This window comes from Phoxinus phoxinus (assembly GCF_949152265.1).
Source record: "Phoxinus phoxinus genome assembly, chromosome: 3".
Lineage (NCBI taxonomy): Eukaryota > Metazoa > Chordata > Actinopteri > Cypriniformes > Leuciscidae > Phoxinus > Phoxinus phoxinus.
In genome coordinates, this window is record NC_136878.1 from 18,128,624 (window position 1) to 18,152,152 (window position 23,529).

Below are 23,529 nucleotides of genomic sequence, written 5' to 3' on the forward strand. Positions count from 1 at the left end.
CCGTGGAGATCGTCAAGAGGCGGAGAACCTGCACCTAGCCTCTCAACACCAGTTCCATAGAGAAGAAAGCCCAGCAGCCTCTCTACTTTCTACAAAAGCTGAAGAAAGCCTATCTCTTACCCCCCATCCTCAACACATTTTACAGAGAAGAACCTGCAGCAGATTTTGAGGACTGCTGAGAAGATCATCGGGGTCTCTCTTCCCTCCATCACAAACATTTACACCACACGCTGTATGAGCAAAGCTATCTGTATTGCAAACGACCCCTCACACCTTTTACACCAACTCTTCACCCTCCTACTGTCTGGCAGAAGGTACAGAAGCATTAAGGCCCTCACGGTAAGATTGCGTGACAGTTTCTTCCCACAGCCATTAGACTCCTCAACTCCATGTGACTGGCCTGACAACTACACTCCCACACACCCATCCACATTTACGGTACTTAATCAATCTCTGAACATAAACTTGCAAACTTTGCGTATTTGCTCATTCAAAAACTCCCCACTATTGTCCCCTGTTCCATGTCGGTTTTTGTCTTGTGTAGCACCATGGTCCTGGAAGAACACGGTTTCGTTTCACTGTGTACAGGCTGTATAGAGCTGAAATGATAATAAAGCTACTCTGACTCTGAAAAAAGCCATCACTAACCCACAGAAAATCCAATAAGAGCCAACTGTTAGGAGTACCTAATCAGGTTTCATGAGTACTTCACAATGATTTTGCTTTGCTAAACCTATTAAACAAACTGAAAAAAAGAATAATAATAATAATAATAATATTTTACTGCTGTCAAATAATGAAGGGTGGTTATAATTAATTACAACTAATATCATGATTTTCTTTTTTAGTGAATGCCATAAAACATTAATTTCCTATTTAAGGAAATTCAGGAAATTAAGGAACAAATTTAAGGGTTGATGTAGATTAAAGGCTGAAATACACAACATGACTTTTCCAAGAATTTTGGCCCAATTTGCATTGTAGTTGCTGAAAGTGTGCGCCAGACTGCAGATTTCACAGAAAATTGGGTAGATGGGCACAGACTGTTTTTAGCTTTGGACTATGAATCCATACAGTCGGAAGATATAAAACCTGCGTATTATTGTGAGACCTGTATTGTTTATTATTTGTCATGCTTCTCCTAGCAACGGGGTGTAGGTTTCTTGTTGTGTTCAGAACGGCCTAAACAAGTATTAAAGTGTGTGATCATCAGTCATATTGTATGATGCCCAAATTTTCTTTTGTAACCATTTACAATGTCGGCAGGTCTAGTGTTTTAAAATCTGTTCAGCTTTAAAAAGTTGTGTAGTGTATCCCAGCCTTAAAGGGATAGTTCACTTTAAAATTAAAATTCTGTCATCATTTACTCACCCTCAAGTTGTTTCAAACCTGTATTAATTTATTTCTTCTGCTGAACACAAAGAAAGATATTTTGAAGAATGTCAGTAACCAAACAGTAGTCTGTACCCATTGACTTCCATAGTATTTTTTTTTCCTACTATGGAAGTCAATGGGTACAGACTACTGTTTGGTTACTGACATTCTTCAAAATATCTTTCTTTGTGTTCAGCAGAAGAAATAAATTAATACAGGTTTGAAACAACTTGAGGGTGAGTAAATGATGACAGAATTTTAATTTTAAAGTGAATGAACTATCCCTTTAAAGGACAAGTTCTGTATTTTACACTTAAAGCCCTGTTTTCCGATCGGGGTGTGTGTGTGTGGGGGGGGGGGTGCTACCACAGAAACAGAAAATTCTCGGGCCAGCAGCATGTGTCCAAATTTCAATCTTAACCGTTCTATTTCATCAGAAATTATCTGAAAACAGGGCTTTAAGTGTAAAATACCGAACTTGTCCTTTAAGGAGTACTGAGCCTTACTGATGGGTACAAAAAAGACAAAAAAGGTTGAAAAACATTGCAGTAAGTAAAATGATATGAAGAACTCACTGAGCAGCGTTCACTGAAAGAGTATGTCACTTTAGGCTGCAGGCTTGGGACATTAAGAGTAGGAGCTATTTTACTGGAGAATCTCAGACGAGGCCTGAAATATGAAAGGACAGTTTGTGGAATTAAAAACAAGAGAATTATTAATTTGCATGCTTGACATATGTTATCCAAGTTTCATATATTCTCACTTTCTTTGTGGGTCTCCATCCTCTGTGGGGCTCTGAGGCTCTGACCGTGGAAACGCCGTCTTCAGGGTGTCCACTATGTTCTCAACCATCTGTTTATAAGAAAAATATATCGTACATACAGACAGACAGGCAAAATCAAACAGCAATGTCACAATAAAAGTTAAAAAAGAAAGATTAAAAGGAATCAAAAGTATATCTTGTTTCAGGACAGAGTGACCTTGTCTATGCGTGAACTCGACGGCTTTTTCTGGAAAGCTGCTGTGGCATCAGTGTTGAGGGCAAGGAACTCTCGCACCTCCTCACTGTTAGCTGTCTCTGGGATGGTGCACAGTTTCTACAGGAGTGGAAAAAGATGTGAGAGTCTAAGTCCAGGGTTTTGCATAAAAGTCACATTTAATTTGCTCTAAACATTTTATAAGTGAAGGGAAATCTCTTACCCTGAGGAATGATTCCAGTTGGCTTCTCCTGGCTTCCACTTTTTCTGTGTCCAGGTTGCTGAAGGGAAGGTCTGGGAAAAGTTTCTTTGGACCTTTGACATCTTAAATGTGAGCACATATTTTAATATGGAGTCGAGATGATGCACCGAACTGCCAACATGACATCTTTAGTTAGGAATATTTATAGTCATAGTTACATCTTAGAACACCATATATAGATATTAAAATGTTTACATTAACCAGATTTATAAGTCTAAAACAAACAAGGTTTGAAACTTCAGGGTACTGCCCCGGTGACAAGCTAAAGGGGGGAAAAAAATACTTTTAGGTATTATTTTACCTTTAGCAACAATTTCTACCAATGTACACTATGTGCAAAATTTATTTTATGTTTTTGAAGGAAGTCTTTTATACTCACCAAGGTGCATTTATGTGATCAGAAATACAGTAAAATCCGCAATATTGTGAAATATTATCACAATTTAAAACAACTTTTCTATTTGAATATATTTCAAATGTAATTTATTCCTGTGATGGCAAAGCTGAATTTACAGCTGCAATTACTCCAGTCTTCAGTGTCACATGATCCTTCAGAAATCTAATTCTAATTAGCTGATTTTTTATTGCTCAAAAAATAATGCAACAATGTTGAATGCAGTTGTGCTGCTTAATATTTGTGGAAACATTTTGTCAGGATTATTTAATAAATAGAAAGGTTTTTGTTTTTAAAGCATTTGAAATAGATTTTTTTTTAACAATGTACTGTAAAGGTCTTCACTGTCACTTTTGATCAATGTAATGCATCCTTGCTAAATAAAAGTATTAATTTCTGGGGGGGGGGGGGGGGGGGGGGGGGGGGTTATCTTACTGACCCCAAACTTTTGAACAGAATATTATTTATTATGTATATTACTTTTTACTATGCAACTTTACTAATTAGGACTATAAAGTCTTACGTAATTATGTTAATTTTTAATATGTGAATCGAATACATTTAAAATGTCTTACTTTTGATCACTTTCTTGAGATCTGGCCTTTCCTCCAAACGGCTCTGCAGATTGAGGAACTCAGTGTATCGCCGGTTCACCACATGATACATGACAGGCTGATCAGAGCTATCTGAATCTGAAGAAGTTTCAAACTACAAACACAAGACACAATGAATCAATACTGAATTAGTAAAAAGGGGAATGCAGCCTAAAAACATTGCTTTTCATGAAATCCATTATTCCAACGGATTCAAACCAAACGGATACAAACCAAATTTAACAAAAAAAAAAAAAAAGTATGTCTGTATTTAACATGACATCTTTCATGCTTGTACTGTATGAGAATCTCACCTTTACAGTGTAAAGAGTATAAGGATGAGTGCTGTTGCTTCTTTGCTCTTTGGCTGTGATGGTCCCAACGATTTGCAAGTTCTGAATAGATACCGGTCCCTCTAGATTCCCCAAGTTTTCAAAAACTAATGAGTCCAGGCCAAGGCTTCTGGGGATGGAGTTTGATGTGTTAGTCAGTGGTCGGACAAGAGAATCTTCCACTGTACTCTCCAGGGATGAAGGAGGCTCTGAAATGTTTTGCCTGAAACACTTCCCCAAAATACCCAATGTGTCTTCCTCCAGACAAACCAGCCCACAAAAGTCTGAAGGAGAGATGCAGTCACAGAAGTCCTCAGCATCGGAGTCTGTTCGTTTCAAAGACTCACTAGATATCTTCCTCTCATCCGAAGAGGGTGATTCCAGGTCATAGTCTGTGTGTCTATAGAGACGGCTAGTGCGGTACGGAGATCTAAGAAGTTCAGCTGTATTTTGGACCATTCTTTCTGGAAAAAGTATGCCAGAACTTCTTCTATGTACATTTTCATCTGAGGACCACTGACTCTGGAAACTTGTTTCAGAGGAATCACGGAGGGGGGCTGTGGATACAGACCAAGCTGTCTGCATGCTGGAGGTTTCGGGACAGTCGAAAGTAACCGGGGAGTCATAATCCCACAAGCTTCTTTGGGAATCGTCCAGGTCTGCTGCAGGTGTTTGCTGTGGACTTGTTTCTTTTTTGTCGGTGGACTGAGTGAACACATCTACAATGGTCTGGTTTAACCAATCTGGACTGGATATTCTTGCCACAAGGGGCAAAAGAACATTGCATGTGATGAGCTCTCCCACCATGTAGCAGCCTGTTCTTGTTTCCAAGTGAGATTTGGGAATAAGGACGTGCATGAGGAAATCTACAAGCGCTCTGGAGTAGCAGAGCTGGTTAGCTGGTCCAGTCAGGGCAGGGTGAGGCAAATCAGCTCTACTGTACAACCTCCATAGTTTTTGTGAGTTTGAAAGCGATTGGTTAGACTCTTCTTGCAGTGTCCGTTGAAGTTCCCTGGCTTGGCTGAAGCTCTGCAGATGGCATCCGCAAAGCTCAAGAACCCTTTGGGCCAGAGCTCTCCTGTCCACCTGCCTCGCCCTCTTCTTCAGTTCAGCGGCTGCCTCCAGCATAGTGTCCCTCACCTCCTGTTCAAACTCGTCCCCTCCTTTAGAAACAGAACTGCAGTACCAGGATGACACAAAGTCCCGCACAGCCTTGTCAACAGCACTTTGAATCTCCCAGTCCAGTCTCTGTTCACTCTCTGAGGCAGTGTGAACCTGAGGGGACTCACCCAGGGGCAGGAAGTGCTCCAAATGAAGGAGGCTGTTGGCATCCAAAGCGACACGAGATCCCAGCCATCCAGCCAGCACTACCAACAGACTGGTGAAGATGCACAGCAGCCACACATTCACAAGAAGATGGAACAGAACTAACCATGTAATCAGAAGTACAACTCCAAGAATGCTCCTCTGTCCCAGTAACTCAGAGAGACTCCATTGGTTTAGATTACCAGGCATTTTGTCACAAGTCAGAGCTCTTAAATTGGAAAGGGATAGACAGACTGTCAAATAAATAAATTATAATAATAATGAAATAAAAATGTATATTAACTGATACAAAAAAAAATAGAAATGAAAAATGTAACATCTCAACAAGACGATTGATTGGCAAGATTGTTCTTTTTCAGGCAAAGATTTATGTGGCCAGATAAACGTGACCCGTTTTTCTTAAAATAAAATAAAAATAAAAAGTTCCTTGTTTTGCCATTAACTACCTACCATACCTGTTAAAGCAGATAAACTCACCAACCTAATGATAACATTTGGAGAAAACTTACCGTTTCAGAGAGACTGTGCAGACTGAGCAGGTCACAGTTCCTGACCATTAAACTATATCCGTGACCACATTGTTTATCGTCATGTAGCTGTGCCCAAAAGCTGTCTATGAGATGGTCAGTATAACAATATTATCATTCAAATGGTGTTTGCCTTGCATGTCGTTGCTATCGACGTTTGCAGTCGGTCTAATCTACTTCACTGTAATTGGATTAACATCTAACAAACTGTCCACCTCAGATTAGACTTCAGTCATTAAAACCCGACTGAACGGCCCCCTCTTACTGCAGCAGCTGTGAAGTTCAACAACAAAAATACTTTAATTAAAATTTTCCTAATTTACACATTTTGTGTCAATATACTAAAAATGTGTTTTTAGTTTAAAAAACTATTTAAAAAAAATATTTTACACATATCTATGTGTAGTTTAAAATTAACACAACTTGGGAATTTACTCAAATTATTTAACACAATATGAGTAGACTGAGGTGCTTACACACTTCATGTGTTATTATTTTTATAACGCGACCGTTATTTAAATTAGCTAGTTGAACTGAACCAATAAGGTCTAGTGACTTTGAGTGAACAGAATCCAGTCAGTTCAGTTGGGGATAATAGTCTGTTAATGACAGCAGCTATTTGTTTTTACTTCTGTATTGTTGAAAATAAAACATTTATAACATATCACTTCGTTATCGACTACCCGCGTGAAAACGCGTGAAAACGTACTCGGTTACCTAATGTAACCTCGGTTCTCTTACGAGAGTTCTCTCGTACTGCGTCGAAGACGCTACGGGAAAGGTTCTTTCTCGAGATATTGAAGCCTAAAAATGTATCCTTAATTTTGTTATTAATGTAAAACGCTTTCAGCAGCATACAGCCTTAGGCGGGACAGCTTGCGCGCCTATTGGCTGTTCTGCGGGAAAAGCAGCAGCCTATGCGAGGCCCCCAGTGACGCTTGACCCAATGAGGACGCTTCGCGCCCTCTGGTGAGTTTTTCTTTTCATCAGCGAAGCTCCCGGATCGCTGGATCTGGATAGAAGCCGCCACAGCCGTCGAAGAGCACCTCTGCAGGACACGCCTCTCTCTGAAGCCGCTGGTCAACATCTCGCCGCCTTTAGCTGCCGTTCCCTGCAACGCTATCCGGCGTGGAATCGATATCCTTTAAACTGTGTGTGTTTTGTGTGTGTGTTCGCCGTCGCGTCACACATTTTTTCACTCACAAAAGAGCACGAGCGTCTTTTTAAAGATGCCTCGCATCTCCTGCGGCTCGTGTAGAGCCCCAATCAGTGACGGGGACCACCACGTGCTGTGTGTTTCCTGTATGGGTGAGGATCATGCAGCCATCGCGCTTGCTGATGGCGGCTGCCATCACTGCGACATGATGCCCATGGTGACTCTGCGGACTCGCCTGGCGTCGTTCGCTGAAGCTGCACCTCCGCCCGCTGCAGTGCCGCGCCGTAAAAAGCGCCGCGCTCAGCGGATCCCGGAACCTCCCACCACCACGAGGAGCTCGCCGCCGCCGCCGCAAGCTTCTCCGCCTGCTTCGCTGGATTCGCTCACCGACGGACAACGGCCGCTGTCTGCCGCCGAGTCCATCATGGGCGATGAAGATGAAGCCGCGTCTGTGGGAGACGACTGCTGTTCTCTCCTCGCTTCGGGAAGCGAGGGATGGGCGAGCTCTGCGGACCTCCCCGCCCCCGCCGCTCATGAGCGTCGAGGAGGAAAAGCCAGCATCGAGGCAGAGCTGATGCGTCTGCTCGCGCAGGCCGTTGCGAGCCTCGGCCTCGATTGGTCGACGCCCGAAGAGCCTGCACTCAACTGGCTGGACGGCTGTTTTCTGCCCGGAGACCGCGCTTCGCCGCCCTCTAGACTCGCCCCCTTCCTTCCTGAGCTTCACGAAGAAGTGGCGAAGTCCTGGAAAGCCCCGTTTTTGGCCAGAGTGCGCACCTCTGCCTCAACAGCATTCTCCGTTGTGGACGGTGCTCGAGACAGAGGATACCACTCTCTTCCTCCGGTGGAAGAGGCTGTAGCTACTCACCTTTGCCCACCCTCTGCTGGACGGCGGGCTAAGGGAGCGCTACCGTCTAAAGCTTGCCGCACGTCATCAGCTCTGAATGGCCGCGTTTACTCCGCTGCTGGACAAGCTGCATCGGCGCTGCACACCATGGCGGTGCTACAGATCCACCAGGCTAACCTTCTCCGCAAGCTGGACGAGGAAGGCCCGGTAGCAGAGAGGCCTCCGCTACCGTAGCAGAGAGGCACCTGTGGCTAACGCTCTCTGAGATGGCGGAGTCAGAACGCTCTGCGTTCTTCGACGCTCCTGTCTCAACTACTGGCCTCTTCGGATCGTCCGTCAAGGATTTCGCGGACCGATTCGCAGAGGTACAGAAAACGTCACAGGCCATGAGACACTTTCTGCCCAAGCGCTCCAGCTCCGCGACAGGCCGCCATAAACAGCCGCCTGCTCGCGCTCAGCAGCGCCCCGCACCCGCCGCGGCACCCCAGCAGCGACAGGCCCGAGACCAGAGACCGCGCTCTCGCTCAGCTGGACGCCACCCCCCGCCGCGTGGGCCTCGGCCGAAGATCGCAATCAAGCCCGAGGCCTCCGCGCCCTCCTAGCAAGCCTAGGAAAAAGACGGTGTTCAGGTCCCGCTGCGGCCGGACTTCCACCCAAGATTCCCGCTCGTACAGCCCCAGCACGCGCGTTTGTACCAGTCAGTTCTAACAGACAGTATTCTCGGTGCTATAAATGTGCCCGCTATCACGCACCCACATTTATCCCCAGACATAACGAGCCCTACGGGGCTCGCCCCGCACGCTCTCTTTCAACTGAGAGAAATGAGCGTGCGCGGGTTGCCCGCTCGATTAAGCGCGCCCCCCGCCTCAAACACTGCAAACACGGCGTCCATGTTACAGCACACGGTTGCTCTCGTGTCGCCACCATTTCGCGACCAGGGCCCAGAATTCTACCCCTAGTTACTCGTGCGGATGCATGGGAAAAACTTCCCGGGGTTTCAGAGTGGGTGCTGAACATTATAAAAAGAGGCTATTCGCTACAATTCTCTCGACGCCCTCGCCGTCACACGGCGAGAGTCGAAACTACGGTGAAAACAGAAGTAGCACATCTACTTCGAGCCGAAATAGCGAAGCTATTGAGCAAAGGGGCCATAGAGCCTTTATCTCAAGCTCAGGGCGAAAGGGGGTTTGTACAGCAAATATTTCCTGGTGCCAAAGAAAGACGGGGGTCTCAGACCTATTTTAGATCTGCGGCAGCTGAACAAAGCGCTTATGAAGCAGAAGTGTCACAACCAGAAAAATCCTTGCGCAGATTCGCAGAGGAGACTGGTTTATGGCAATAGATCTGAAAGACGCGTATTTTCAAATACAAATTGCGTCACGTCACAGGCGATTCTTGAGATTTGCCTTCGAGGGCCAGGCATATCAGTACACAGTCCTTCCATTCGGCCTGTCTCTAGCACCTCGTACATTTACAGTGTGCATGGACGCGGCGCTGGCACCCCTGAGACTCCGAGGCGTACGAATTCTGAATTATTTGGACGATTGGCTGATCCTAGCCCAATCGCGCTCAGAGCTTGTACTGCACAGGACCTTATTACTCGATCACCTCGAGTGTTTAGGTCTCAGAGTCAACTGGGCGAAGAGTTCACTGTTTCCCAGTCAAAAGATTTCTTTTCTGGGAACAGAACTGGACTCGCTGTCTATGACGGCACAGCTGTCATCACAGCACAGACTGAGTATTCTGCGCACTATAGCATCCTTCCGCAGCGGTCTCATAGTCCCGCTCAGGAAGTTTCAGAGGATGCCGGGCCTCATGGCCTCAGCATCATCAGTGCTACAGCAGGGCCTGCTGCGCATGCGCCCACTGCAGTTCTGGCTGAAAGCGCGAGTACCGCGCCGAGCATGGGTCTCTGGTCATTGTCGCCTCAGGGTCGATCAGGAATGCGTGTCAGCCCTGACGCCATGGAGGGCGACAGACTGGTACCAGTCAGGTGTAAGCCTGGGGACTTCCTCGAGCGTGAAGGTGGTGTCCACGGACGTTTCCACCTCAGGCTGGGGAGTGCTGCTCGAGGGCAGACCGTTCTTTGGCCAGTGGTCAGAACGGGACAGGCTACCACACATAAACTGCCTGGAAATGTTGGCAGTGGACTTCGCGCTGAGGCGCTTTTGTCCCCGGATAAAAGGACATCACGTCCTGGTCGGACGAACAACGTTCCCATGGGAGAGTGGTCTTTACACCCACAGACAGTGCAACTGCTGTGGAAAACGTTCGGCAGAGCAGAAATAGACCTGTTTGCATCTCAGGAAAACGCTCATTGCCCGAAATTCTTCTCAAAGAGCAAGAACGCGCTGGCCCGTGTCTGGCCTCGCTGCCCACTCTATGCTTTTCCTCCTGTCTCACTCCTACCTCAGGTGCTGGAGCGAATCAGAGAAAGCGGATGTTCAGTGTTACTTGAGGCTCCGTTCTGGACGAACCAAGCGTGGTTTCCAGTACTGATGCAGCTGACAAGCACTGCTCCATGGCCGATACCGGTGAGGAGGGACCTCTTCTCTCAGGCCAGGGGCTCGATTTTGCATCCTCGCCCGGAGCTATGGTCCCTACATGTGTGGGCCATCAACGGGTACCCGCTAATCTCCCGAAGGGAGTATTAGACACGATCGAGCAGGCTAGAGCCCCGTCCACTAGACGGCTCTATACCTCTAAATGGTCTGTGTTCTCTGGCTGGTGTTCAGCACAGGGTCTATCACCCTTACAATGCGGGGAAACGGAGATTCTCTCCTTTTTGCAAGAGATGTTGGATAAGGGTAGGTCCCCATCCACGCTCAAAGTCTACGTGGCGGCTATAGCAGCGTTCGTCAATCCGACGCTTGGCCGTTCACTGGGCAGGAGCGAAAACCTGGTGGTTTGTTTCCTTAAAGAAGCTAGGAGATTGAATCCTCCTAGACCTCCTTCAGTCCCCGTCTGGGACCTTTCTACGGTACTGAATGCCAGGAAGGGTGCCCCATTCGAGCCTGTACACTCAGTTGACATGAAGCACTTGTCTTTCAAAACAGTGTTTCTTCTGGCTCTCGCTTCAGTGAAGCGCGTGGGGGATTTACAGGCGCTCTCGGTGAGAGCGTCATGTATGGAGTTTGGGCCTAACGACTCTAAAGTCGTACTAAAACCGAAACATGGGTACGTGCCTAAGTCCCTCAACACACCGTTCAGGGCTCAGGTCATCTCCCTGTCGGCTCTGCTGACCTCCGAGGAAAAGGACGACGCTAGCTTCCTTTGCCCGGTCAGGGCATTAAGAGCTTATGTGTCCCGCTCCGCTGTCTTCCGACAGACGGAGCAGCTCTTCGTTTCGTTCAGTGGGCGTTCTAAGGGATGGGAGGAAGTGTTTCAATGCGTTCTCAACCGCTATCATTTCTAGACAGTTTATGTGAAGGCTTTTCTCCTGGTCTGACCAGAGGCCATAGACCGGTCTGCCCTCGAACAGAGCACCCAAACCTAGGTTGGATGCGTCCGTCGAGATCACTTTTCGGTACGAGACGACTCCCATTGTTACTCCCAGCTGGTACCATTCAGCCGCTAACCAAGGCTGTAGGGCTGAAACGCAGCTCTGAGTCACTCTGATTCACGCGCCGCCGGCAGCCCAGGCTCAGTGAGGCACTCGAGCGTTCAGCCAGCGTTATAGAGGGCGCATACGCAGTAGACCCAGCTGGAGCACTGTTGCAGCTGAAGCCATATAGCCCAACATTCTCTGAAATGTTTTCTGGAAAAATGCGGCCAGATGCCGTACACGCCGCGCGTGCTGTGTCGACAAGCGGGCCTTCATGGCCACCGAGTCCAGCTCTATTCCCAGAAAAGAGGCTGACTGACGAGGCAGCAATGAGCCCTTGGTCCAATTGACCGTAAGACCCAAGCTTTCCAGATGACTGAGAAGCACTGCTCTGTGAGATATGAGTTCTATCTCCGACTGTGCTAAAATCAGCCAATCGTCCGAATAGTTCAAAATTCGCATGCCCTGACTTCTCAGGGGAGCGACGGCCGCGTCCATGCACTTCGTAAATGTACAGGGTGCTAAAGACAGGCCGAACGGCAGGACGGTGTATTGATATACCTGACCGTCGAAGGCGAATCTCAAGAATGGCCTGTGACTGGGTATGATCTGCGGTAAGCGGGATTGATCTCGTGGCTGACGAGAGCTGACGTGGTCCTGCAGGCCTTAGACGGGAGGGTAGACTTTGAGCGCCATCTCGTGGATGCCGCCGTCGAAACAAGCGACCAGCAAGCTTAGGACAGCGTCTTCGCCGGGGGTGGAGACGGGGAGAGCGAAGCTCGAGGGAAGGGTTCCGGCGAGCGTTCGTGGGCCACATCGGACTCCTGAGGTCTCTGGGAGCGGCGCTACTTGTTGCGCGGCCCGCCGGTGACAGGCGGAGTGACAGCTTCAGCGTCGAACACGGCAAGTCGAGCCCGCAGGGTCGACATTGACATCTCGTCGCAGTGGGCGCAGCCTCCCGAAGACAGAGTGAGGATTGCGTGGTCTCATCCCAGGCAGAGAGCGCAGAAGATGGCGCTCTCCGTCAAGAGCCGTAGAAAAAAGAGCCGCTGAAAAAAACGAGGCATTTTGAAACATACACCTCGTGCTCTTTTAGACACGTGTGTTGCAGCGGCGAACGCACGGAGAGGATAATACATTATATCAAAGATATAGAAAGGATATTGACGCCGGATAGCGTAGCAGGCACGGATGGCTGAAGGTGGCGAAGACGGCCGGCTTCCTCAGACGCTGTCCTAAGCTTGCTGGTCGCTTGTTTAGACGGCGGCTTCTCTCAGAGTCCAGCGATGCGTAGAGCTTCGCTGAAGAGATGAAAAATCAGTTAAGCAGCCCCTGAGCTCTTCCTTTTATACGCTACGCTGGCGGGCTATGACGCGTGACGGCGCAAAGCGTTAGAGTTAAAAAGAGTTACAAATTTAACTCTGAGTTTTCGGTTACATATCAGCTGAAGTTAGTTAGTTCAATCAACTCTAAGTTGACTGACTCTGAGTTAAGCGCGTGCACCACAACTATAAAAAGCCATTATCAATGGAGCGCAGATATTATGAGTAACCATGGCAACAGCGCCAAACAAAAAGAGGAATTACTGTTATACAGTGTTGGGTGTAATTAATTACCAAGTTAATATTAATTTATATATAATGTGTGTGTATATATATATATATATATATTATAATCAGAGGTGGAAAGTCCAGGTTCAGAAAGTAAAAGTCCTCCTCAGTATTCCAATCACCTGGATTTGCTAATTAGCACAGTTTTTCAGCCAGGAGATAGAACTAATTAGTGAAATCAGCTGACTGAGTTCATGGGTGGAATAAACACATGGCAGGACTAATTTTAATTTTCATGTAGGCTAGGTGCAATCCTGCAGGCATTAAAAGAATGTGGTAGTAGCTGAAAATAAAATATAAAAACATAATTCAATCAGGTAAGGCTTGAGCATATCATGGGTGTAGGCTACCTGACTTTACAAACATTTGACATATTAAATAACTAAAGCATCCGGTGTCTTGTGCAGCATCATTTTTGACTGAGGGAATTCCTGGACGGACTTCATCAGAGCCAGTCACTCCCGAAGATCCAAGGGCCTTCATGAAATGTAAGAGATCAACATATGTGTTACTTTTTATAGGGTATTTTTGATATTTCCATTTATTTTACTTTGGTTTGGGTTTTTCGTTGGTCCCAATATTCTGATGGTAATATCTGTCTTTTGGAGCCTCCTGTCCCAACAGAACCCCAGGCAGTTGTAAGTAGCCTACTCAATACACCAGAAATGATGACAAATAGGGTTATAAAGTGTACTCAACCAAATGCTCATCTTCACAGGAAGATGGGGATGAAGAAACAGTTTCTGCTGCCACAGAGAGGCCTACAGAGGTAATGTTAATATTATGCGTACACATCAGACAATCTGCACATTCACATTTTTATGTGGAGTAGCCTATATAATCTAAGTTTATATCTAAGTATAAACAGACATTCTTATATTGGGCGGTCCTTGGTCATGAAAAGCTGCGATAAAGTCTAGAAATTGGTCTGGCTACACAAGACTGAGTTCTGAAGAAGTTAAAGGGATAGTTCACTTTAAAATTAAAATTCTGTCATCATTTACTCACCCTCAAGTTGTTTCAAACCTGTATTCATTTATTTCTTCTGCTGAACACAAATAAAGATATTTTGGAATATTCCAGACTATGGAAGTCAATGGGTACAGACTGTTTGGTTACCGACATTCTTCAAAATATCTTTCTTTGTGTTCAGCAGAAGAAATAAATTAATACAGGTTTGAAACAACTTGAGGGTGAGTAAATGATGACAGAATTTTAATTTTAAAGTGAACTATCCCTTTAATTTAGGTTTAGGTAAATTTACTTTTTCCCAAAGGTGGACAAAATATGCTTATCCCCAAAGGTTGGCTTTTTAAAGATTGTTTTTATGATCACTTTTGATCAATAATAATCAGAAATGTTTCTTAATCATCAAATCATCATAAAATAATCGTTTCTAAAGGATCATGTGACACTAGAGACTTTGAGTAATGATGATGAAAATTCAGATTTGTCATCAAAATTTTTAATTACATTATATATTACTGTTTTTACTGTATTTTTGTATCAAATTAAATATTTGGTGCATAAGATACTTCTTTCAAAAACATTAAATGCTAAATATTTTCTTAACTTTTGGTCACCAATGTAGCCTACATCAATCCAAAAATGTTTGGAAATAAGTGAAATTATTTTTGAAGGTGGGGTTATGTGTCATGTTACTAATGAGATTGTGAAAATAACTGTTTTGTCCTATGTTGGACATTTCCTTTTTGACTGCTTTAAATTGTATTGTTCTATTTTGGATTGAATTTAATTGTTAATATTTCATTATAATAAATAAGATAAATCAACCACAGACTTTATATTTATTTTGTCAAATGCTAACCTTTGTTTAGGATTTTAAACACCTTTTTTAACACAATATGTGTAGTCAAGGAGAGCACATAATGTTACACATGTTTACACATCTTTATGTTAACCTTTCTGACACATTTAGTGTGTTAAACTCATTTACACAGTGAATTTAACACAGCTTGTGTTAAATTATTTCTAAGAGTGTATCTAAAAATGCTTATGAGGAAAAATTGGCCTAAATAAAAATGTAATCTCAAACAAATACCCTAATTAAACAATAAATAGGCTAATGTTCAGAATGGAGGCTAAAACATCAACAATAGGCATTTAATGATAAATTAAACTTTAATTTCTATAGGCCAAAATATGATTACAGAGGGTTAAATAACAAACAAAAAAATTTACAAACTCATATGGATCTACAACTTAGGCCTATAGAGATGTCAAAAATCAAGGAGGTCTAGGAACCCCTTCTTAATCTGAAGTTAGCCTTTATGACATTTCAGATTAAGTCTCTTTCTCTGAACTTTCTGCTTTTGCACACGTGTTTTCCCTGAAAAGGGCAGATTTGTTCCTTGCACTCCCAGCACGGCTGAATATCATGGTCTTCATCAGAAGTGTCACGGTGACAAAGATCGCAGTCTGAGCCTTTGTTTTTCAGTTTACTGCGAACCAGCCGTCGAAGCCCCTTGCGTTTATCGTTATCCACACAGCACGCCACGCCAATCACCTCAATGCGACTGGGGTCCCACACGCAGTCCTCCTCGCGACCGGACTTGATGGTAGAGATGTTGCTTTTTGGCGGAACCCACGCGCAGTCGTACCCGTGGCTGTGCCAGGATCTCAGGAGAGGATGACCATCACAGTCTATTTTTTTCACTTTTCCAACACGCACCCGCAGTTTGAAAACGACTTTGTCGTTGACGTCAGTTTTGAGCGGGTAACACTTGGCTTTATCAATGTTACGACTGACATAAACCCCGGGGCCCAGCATTCCATCTTTAGAGGGTACAAATCCTGTATTAATGATAGCCGTGGCGTTGTTCAAATGTGCGCCGTGATACATTGTGTATACACGGCCTGACTTTGGTTCCTGGTTCTCGGACAGAGACTTATTGCGGTCTTTAACAGCTTTCCAGCCACAGAAAGACACTTCTCTCTCCATTCTAAGATTGAATACGTAGATTTAATTAGTGTTTAGAACCACCAAAACAGCCTTTTATGTTTAAAATCCACGTAAATCATCATTAAAGGGGAAAATGTGCTCACCTTCTCCAAGATCGTAGCCTATCCTATATGCACCCTTTTTACTTTCGATTTCGTTACTTCCAAAATAAAAACCATCGCGAGATTCCAAAACCTTTAGTCGTCATTCCCATGACAGCTTTCTGTTTTAAATAGGCATATATGCTATTATAGCCTATAAAGTAAGCTAAGCAGCCTACTGTCCCAGCAGCATCTGCCTTTGATGTAGCCTTACTGTAAAAAAAAAAAAAAAAAAAAACTTTGTTGCTATCCGCAGGGTAAAACATAGGCTACTATCAGGCCTAATATTATTTTCATCCAATAACTTGACACAGAGTTTTGTCAATTAGCCTAGTTGAGCTGGTAACACTTTGGGTTTGCTTAAAAATTTAAGACAATTAGTTTTAAAAACTTTAAATATTCTTTACATTTTAGTGGGTTGATATACATATATATATATATATATATATACATATATATATATATAGCCTATATATATGAGGCCTATATATTATTATTTTTTTACAGTGATCACAACATTAACTATCCTTTATCCATTAATGGATTTTAAACATACAGTCCTTACTATCCACCAGGTTACCCCATACTATAATCTCCTCTAAAAAAATATTTTTTTTGACACATGCTCTTAATGAAAAACAGATTTATAGGCCTACGTTTAATTTATACTTTCCCTTGTCTTTATCTTTTGTGTTTAAGTAGACCTACTGTTAAATTACTTTTCTCTTTATTATTTTCCTCGCTACCATATTCAACTTTGAATGTCACACTCTCCATTTTTTCAACAGTGCAGCCTTAATAGTGTACTCTGATCTACTGTAGATGCAAATTATTAAGAAACGTCTCCAAGCCAGTTATTTGCATTTAACCAAATGATGAAGGCTTCACAAGCGAAACCATGTGAAGGGTATGAATAGAGGTGCGTGAGCTTGACCATAAGCTACATACTGTATGTCTATTTGGGTTATTAAATCTTCTTTCTTCCTTTGATATAATGAACGTGGTATGAGTTCTGCTGGAATAGGAATCAAAATTGAAGACCTGAGAAACCTGGCAGCAGTCGGCTAAAATTATGATGGAGACAGGTGAGAGTTTGTGAAAAGTATTTTATTTATTTATTTCATTCGATGTTTAATTTGTATCGCATTAATGATAAGGGCTTTAGGCTACATTTATATTAAATGTGCTCACGTAACTACTTGTAAGTTATAAACACCGTTGTTGTGTTACAAATGTATTTCGACAATTTTATATTGTAGCCTAGCCTACTGCATAACATAAAATGTGTTCGCGGTCGTTTAATCTAAATATAGGCCTGTCTACCTAAAGCTAACAGTTGTGAACGTCTCACTTGCTGCAAAGTAAATGTAGCCTTTTTTTAAAAAGAACCTGGCTTGACCCTGTTTTAGAACGTAAACAATAAGTGAGAAAAATCTCTCTAGCAACTGTAACGTGAACATTAAGTGCTTTGAATGAAATACGGGCTCTAGTTGTGATAGACGTAATTACTTGTTAAAAGCTAACAGAAATGGGAACATAATATCCTAATGTCTGCGCCTCAGCGGGGGTTTTTGCACTAAGAATGATTTAAGAATTTGTGCGATAAGTTAAAAGTGCCTGTTATCGACACAGGTGACTATAGCTATATCAGATGCCTCGAAATAGTAAATATATAGGCCTACCTAAATATAGTCGTATCTTCTATCAAAACCAGGACAATATTTAGGACCCTTCTTTTCTCTTTCTATATGTCAAGTACCGCATTATGACTGTTAACGGGTGGATTATGACATCAGGCTATGACTGTGCGTGCACACCCTAGACCACAGATAGGACAGGTGTGTGTCAGAGAGAGAAAGAGAGAGGGAGAGGGAGACGAGTCTACAATTGAAAACTGATATTGGCCGTGTAGAACATAAGAGAACTGAGGAGATATTCCACTCCTAAGCGATAAAACAGCTGTTTGCCTAAAGGATCTGAATTTGAAACCAAACGATATAAAAGCCTATAAGTAACTTTATGGTAAATTGTTTGTTTAACAATAAGTATTTTGCAATGATTTTTCCTCATGCATAGGTGTGCAACGTGGTACTCAGTTAGGTTAATAAACAGAGATTTACAGCTGGAGATCTCAATATGCACATTCCTGCCAAGCTTAGTTTTGTTGTTTTCTATTGAAACTGAAGACCATGACTGGACAGTATTTGAATAGAGTTGTACCTCTCCAGTCACCAGGAGATGAACTCAATGAACTCAAGATAACATTAATATTCTGATTAATTAAATTGTGTAAAATTAGTGCATAAAGTATTTGACTCACAATTCCGTTTCTACCCCTAAACCATGTCATCTCTCATCAACATATAGGAAAACATGAGGTCATGATGAATCAATTTCTTAACTAATGCCACAAGTAGAGACTTATAAGAAATGCAGTATTCAATATCATATATCACAAGTTCATATTTAACACATTTTATAGATCTTATTTGCATGAATATTGTATTTCAACAGCTGCTCAGCAATAAAATCCGTCAGCATTCATTCACAGTCCAGAGTCAGTCCAACTTTTTAAAACTTATTTACATTTTTTTTATTTTATAAAAATGGTATAGAAACAATTACTTAAATACTTGAATTTAAATACTTAAATTTGCTTACTGAAGACATGTAGCTGGTTCCAAGTAAGTCCTCCTTGAATAAAAGTTCCTGAGGTACAGAATTGTATGGTCAGGTATTACAACAATTCATGATTAATCAATGATTTAAACGATATAACGAATAGACTAAATAATAATTTATCAACTATTCAAATAACAGGGACCGGCTGTGAATGGTATAAAGTAAACAGCAAAAAAAAATTTTTTACAGAGTCTGCAAAAAAAAAAAAAAAAAAAACTACTTTATCAAATGGCTGTGAAACTTTTAAAGCCTGTGAACACTGGGAAATTATACATAAGATACTTAAAGCAACCTATGTGAAAGCAGAATGTATTTAATTTGTTTATTATGCTCGCTATGGTTTATTTTATCGATAGATATATGACCATGTGAGAAAAAAAATATTCAAAAATATCCACAACAAAGCAACAACAGCCTAACAGTGTGTAAGTCTTTTCTGTGATAAAACGTACAAATAAACCATAAAATAAAAAATAAATAAATTCTGCATTCACAATAAGGTTGCTTTAAGTATGTTTTGTATAATTTCCCAGTGTTCACTGGCTGAACAATAATAAACAATAACTAATTTAACAGTCATATGATAATATATATTTTTTTTGCAGTCTCTTCTAAAAAATGATCAGTGTTAGGCTATGTTGCTTTGTTGAACTGTAAAGTCACTACTCTGAAGTGTAAAGTCACTATCCATGTGGAAAGCTTTTGGAACATACTTTATTTGCATGTCTATTATGAAGGTTTATTTAAATAGTCCATTTTTTTCTTCTTTACATTAATTCATGACAGGTTACTCCAGAAACATCAGATTAACCAGGGGATTTATATATATTTTTGTTGCTTTGCTAGTGTTTTTGTTTTACACTTCATTTTCAGTTTCTTAATGCCAGATATTTATTCAAAAAAAGACATAAAACACTGTAAATATATTGCTTTCTCCCCACAGAGTATTCCAAGAGAGTATACCAAGGTGTCAGAGTCAAGCACACGGTCAAAGATCTTCTTGCAGAGAAGCGATTACGACAAACAAATGCACCCCGATACAGTGTAAGTTATCATTCTCACGGTCTTGTTGTCTGATGTTCTTAAGTATTAACTTGATCATCCCTTGATATATCCATAAGGGTTTTACTCTGTATTTTGTCTAATACAATATCAAATAAATCATTGACAATATAGTCAGAAGTATGAAGTGTAAGGTATCTCTCACAGAGCAACACTCAGAGCATCCATGCTAGTCATGTCCTTGTTACTTTTAAGAGATAAATATCAGGCACACCTGCCAAAATCAGATCTACCTTCCTGAAAGGGGACAGACAGGCATTGTTACAGAGACGGTTAAACCCAAGCCTTAACCAAGGTCATTACTGAGGGATTTGCTAACAAAATACAAAAGAACAGACAGTCCTTGTGCTCAAGTGAACTCCTGCTGCAAGTTGTTGTCTGCTTTTGTGTCCTTTACCGAAACCAATGGACCAGTCGGTTCATGCAAATGCCTCAGACGGGGTGGTTGGCCTCAACATATATCTGAACAATGGTCTAGCAAAGACATACCCATTACATATTCTACAAGTTAAATAAAAAGCACTCATAAAATATATAAATCTAAACTAAGAATTCCCTTTATAGAACATTGTTGAAAAGGGACTTATGTATGGCATGTATTGACAGCAAGTCTCTAACAAAGAACGATATCTACTAAACAAATTAACTTAACTCCACTGCGTTCTTCCACGGCACGTCGCGGAGTCAACTGGGATATGATCCCAGTCATCCAATGATTTCTTTAGATCCTTGTGGCAAAATCTCATGAGAAGAGTACACACTCCACCGGAGGCAAGTGTACACACGGAGAGCGAGGAGGGGGGGGGAGCACTGTTGTGACACTGGCAAATCATATTCAAATATCCTCCCGCATGATTTGCCTGGCTTTCAACAGAACAAGCACTCAAACTTGAGCCTTCCTGTCTTTTTCTCCATATTCTCACTGGCTGCAAGTCAGGCAAAATACAAAGCAGCCCAATGGGGGTTCTGCGTTTCTCTTTGCCTTTATATTGTAGGGGGATTCATGTGTTTTCATTACACGCTGTCTTCTTAAGTGAAGTTCATAAGGAAACACACACACATAGACACACTGTGTTAGTGTCAGTGACAATGACTCTCTAACATTTTTGTTTTCAGACGAGCAGCAGTTCCTCTCAGCCGGCTTTTGTGCCAATGCCCGGTGAGTCCGTCTGGTAAAGCTAATCCGCAGCTAGATCTAATAGATATGTTCAGATCTAACAGGTGTCCTCAGTGTGAGGCTAATTCATCTTGAATCATCGAGTTAACTGAATTTCCTGCTTCCTCTTGCAGGGTCACACGTGCTTCCTGGTTACTACAGTATGCGAAGATCCTTCCTCCCAGACTCAGACCTCTGCCATCCCATGAAGCAGTACTCATCACCAGACACTTACTCTTCAGCACTGGGAAGCAAGGCCTTTTCGTACGACCACCCCTCCACTTACCCTTCCTTCATTGACAGCTACTACACCCCTGATTCATATGGAGATTACAGAGGGCCAACGTCTTATACCACCAGCGGAGGGTCACTGTTTCCACCATCTACACTACCAACACTACTACCAACTCTGTCTGGAGAGTCTTCGTCACACTTGCTCTTGGTATTCACACTTCCTACAGCTGATATTATTTGGGTCATTGATGTATACGTGTGTCCATGATAAAGAAAAACAGAAATTTAAAAAAACGTTTATAGCATTTTCAAGAAAAGTTTCAATTCAGTAACTCTATAAATGTTGTCCATCAAGTCAAAAGCAAAAACATTATTATCAAGCTATTTTAATTATCATGAATTTAATAATTAATCTGTAAATATAATTTATGAATATCATACATTTTGGATGAAGATTTGGATCAGTAAGATAAAAAATAAAAAAACTTTTATTCAGCAAGGACATTAAATTGACCAAAAACATTTATAATGTTACAAAAGATTTATATTTCCATTAAATGCTGTTTTTTTGAAAATTCTTTTAATCAAAGAATTCTGAAATAAAATGTATCAGGATTTCCACAAAAATGGTAAGCAGTACAACCATTTTCAACCTTAATAATAATATACTGTTTCTTGAGCAGCAAAACCAGCATATTAGAACGATTTCTGAAGGATCATGTGAAACTGAAGGCTGTAGTAATGATGCTGAAAATTAAGCTTTGTTATTACAGGAATAACTTGCATTTTAAAATGTATTGCAATAGAAAATATTTTTTTTAATTGTAATAATTTCACAATATTACAGATTTTACTGTCTTTTTTATTAAATAAACGCAGCCTTGGTGAGGATAAGAGACTTCTTTCAAAGCATTGATATATCTCAAACTTTTTAAACAGTAGTGTACAACATGACATAATAATTGCCTTGTCATAAAAGGACCGAATTAAAAAAAGGTTGCACAACCTTGCACAACTGAAGTTTTTCTTTTCAAGCATTTTATTCTATTAATTAGGCTTATCTTCTTCATTATACCACTCTAACATTTTTGACACACGTGTGTGTGTGTGTGTGTGTGTATCAAAATTAATTTTAATACAGAAATGTATTTTTGAAAGATTAACATAGGGAACAAAAACTTCACGTCACGTCCCATTTTCTAACCATAATAATGAAAAGATTAATAAGCAAAGTTGTTTTTTCAATAAGGTGTTGCATTATTTGTTTGTTTTTACTGTATTTATTGTTTTGTATCATGTCTGTATTTCTCTATTTTATCTCCATTTCCTGTTTTTGTCACGCTACGGGTATGTGAAAAGTGCATTATAAATTAAATTAATTGTTATAATTATTTCTCTATTGCGCAGAGAGACCCTTGGGATCAGCCATCAGAGGACCCAGTCAGTCAGTCAGAAGGCATATGTCCTGAGGCTTCAGTCCCCGTGGCAGACTCACCATCTCTGGGAGGGCCTGACTCTGGCGGTTCCTCTCCATACCGTCTATCCTCGGGGCGCAGCGGGAGCTCCATCCCATCCAGCTCTCAGCCTTATACTCTACAACCCCTGGAAGATGTCCCGTACCCAGCAGCATCCTACAACTCTGCCTCCAGCTACTCCTGCCCACCGTACATGGTGACACCTGGAGATCTGGCTGTGGTGAAGATGACAGCCGTAACCTCAGAGGAGACTAGTGGTGGAGTGGTGTCTCTCAGTGACACTACATCATGGGCTAAAGATGATGGAACTGGCTCCTGGTTGTCATATGAGACTAGGAGGGCTTTTTGAGAGGCTTAAATGACAATACAGAAACTGTGGACTAATCATTTGCACTTACACAGCCTCTCTATTCTCATACAGAAGGAGATTATATACATCCATCATAAAGATGACCTTCTCAAGAAATGATGATCACAATTTTTAAACTGTTCATATTGCGTAAGGATACAACAAAAACATGTGCTAATAGTTTAGTTAAATCGGGATTTAATTTAGCATTTTACATGTCCAAGCGGTTTAGAATGAACTAGAAGCAATGCTCGCTTTTTTCCCTCTTTCCTACATTTATAATTCGTAAATAATCACAATGAACACTTAAAGACAACGATGTTAGACTTTTGTCAGGAATGCCATTATATAAAAATAAACATGTTTTGGCTTAAAGAAGGTGTGTTGTCTTTATAGAATAGAAGAGAACAGAACAGCTGTTCTAAGGAACTTACCTCTCGACATCATAGACAGTAAACGCTCGACATGAGTACTGTTGTTAGGACGCCACTGCGTTGTTACGTTAAGGCCCCCTTAGTGACAGGGGTGAATGAGGACACGAACACATCGCCTGTTCAAATTTCTTCCCT

The 23,529-nt window shown here is 42.1% G+C and overlaps 3 protein-coding genes across 9 annotated transcripts in view; 1 reads left to right on the forward strand and 2 right to left on the reverse strand.

Annotated features, from left to right (window-relative positions):
• Nucleotides 1-22,714, reverse strand: part of snx19a (sorting nexin 19a) — a 39,038-nt gene extending 16,324 nt beyond the window's left edge. For 2 of the 6 annotated variants that reach the window (XM_079607045.1, XM_079607047.1), the window contains exons 1-7: nt 5,768-5,974; nt 3,915-5,466; nt 3,583-3,715; nt 2,575-2,675; nt 2,355-2,471; nt 2,138-2,226; nt 1,950-2,043 (exon numbers count right to left, since the gene is read on the reverse strand). In XM_079607045.1, coding sequence (XP_079463171.1) covers nt 1,950-2,043; nt 2,138-2,226; nt 2,355-2,471; nt 2,575-2,675; nt 3,583-3,715; nt 3,915-5,447 — 2,067 coding nt within the window. In that variant the 5' untranslated portion in view covers nt 5,448-5,466; nt 5,768-5,974. Of the gene's footprint in view, nt 1-1,949; nt 2,044-2,137; nt 2,227-2,354; nt 2,472-2,574; nt 2,676-3,582; nt 3,716-3,914; nt 5,467-5,767; nt 5,975-22,631 lie in introns of those variants that run through there. The other 4 variants (XM_079607048.1, XM_079607049.1, XR_013796854.1 and 1 more) reach the window with 3 other exon arrangements.
• Nucleotides 13,128-23,332, forward strand: LOC306995443 (POU class 2 homeobox associating-factor 2). 2 transcript variants are annotated; one of them, XM_079607051.1, is made up of 10 exons: nt 13,128-13,256; nt 13,347-13,427; nt 13,548-13,577; nt 13,658-13,708; nt 16,791-16,921; nt 17,027-17,087; nt 19,628-19,728; nt 20,863-20,905; nt 21,037-21,344; nt 22,544-23,332. In XM_079607051.1, exons 6-10 carry the CDS (start codon nt 17,075-17,077, stop codon nt 22,958-22,960), a joined length of 882 nt encoding a protein of 293 aa, XP_079463177.1. In that variant the 5' UTR covers nt 13,128-13,256; nt 13,347-13,427; nt 13,548-13,577; nt 13,658-13,708; nt 16,791-16,921; nt 17,027-17,074; the 3' UTR covers nt 22,961-23,332. The 2 variants fall into 2 exon arrangements, with proteins under 2 accessions (XP_079463177.1, XP_079463176.1); XM_079607050.1 differs by lacking the exons at nt 13,128-13,256; nt 13,347-13,427; nt 13,548-13,577; nt 13,658-13,708 and adding an exon at nt 14,109-14,132 and having other exon boundaries at nt 16,825-16,921.
• Nucleotides 14,392-16,219, reverse strand: gig2o (grass carp reovirus (GCRV)-induced gene 2o). The gene is made up of 2 exons (XM_079607052.1): nt 16,006-16,219; nt 14,392-15,902 (listed from the first exon to the last, which is right to left on the reverse strand). Exon 2 carries the CDS (start codon nt 15,899-15,901, stop codon nt 15,239-15,241), a length of 663 nt encoding a protein of 220 aa, XP_079463178.1. The 5' UTR covers nt 15,902; nt 16,006-16,219; the 3' UTR covers nt 14,392-15,238.
• Nucleotides 23,333-23,529: the final 197 nt, after the last annotated feature.

What these genes read in the sequence shown, in the direction of transcription:
- gig2o (XM_079607052.1), bottom strand. Translation starts at nt 15,901, where the DNA reads ATGGAGAGAGAAGTGTCTTTCTGTGGCTGGAAAGCTGTTAAAGACCGC.
- LOC306995443 (XM_079607051.1), top strand. An exon ending in CAAATGCACCCCGATACAGT is followed by an intron (nt 19,729 to 20,862) that starts GTAAGTTATCAT and finishes TTTTGTTTTCAG; the next exon opens with ACGAGCAGCAGTTCCTCTCA. An exon ending in CTTCGTCACACTTGCTCTTG is followed by an intron (nt 21,345 to 22,543) that starts GTATTCACACTT and finishes TCTATTGCGCAG; the next exon opens with AGAGACCCTTGGGATCAGCC.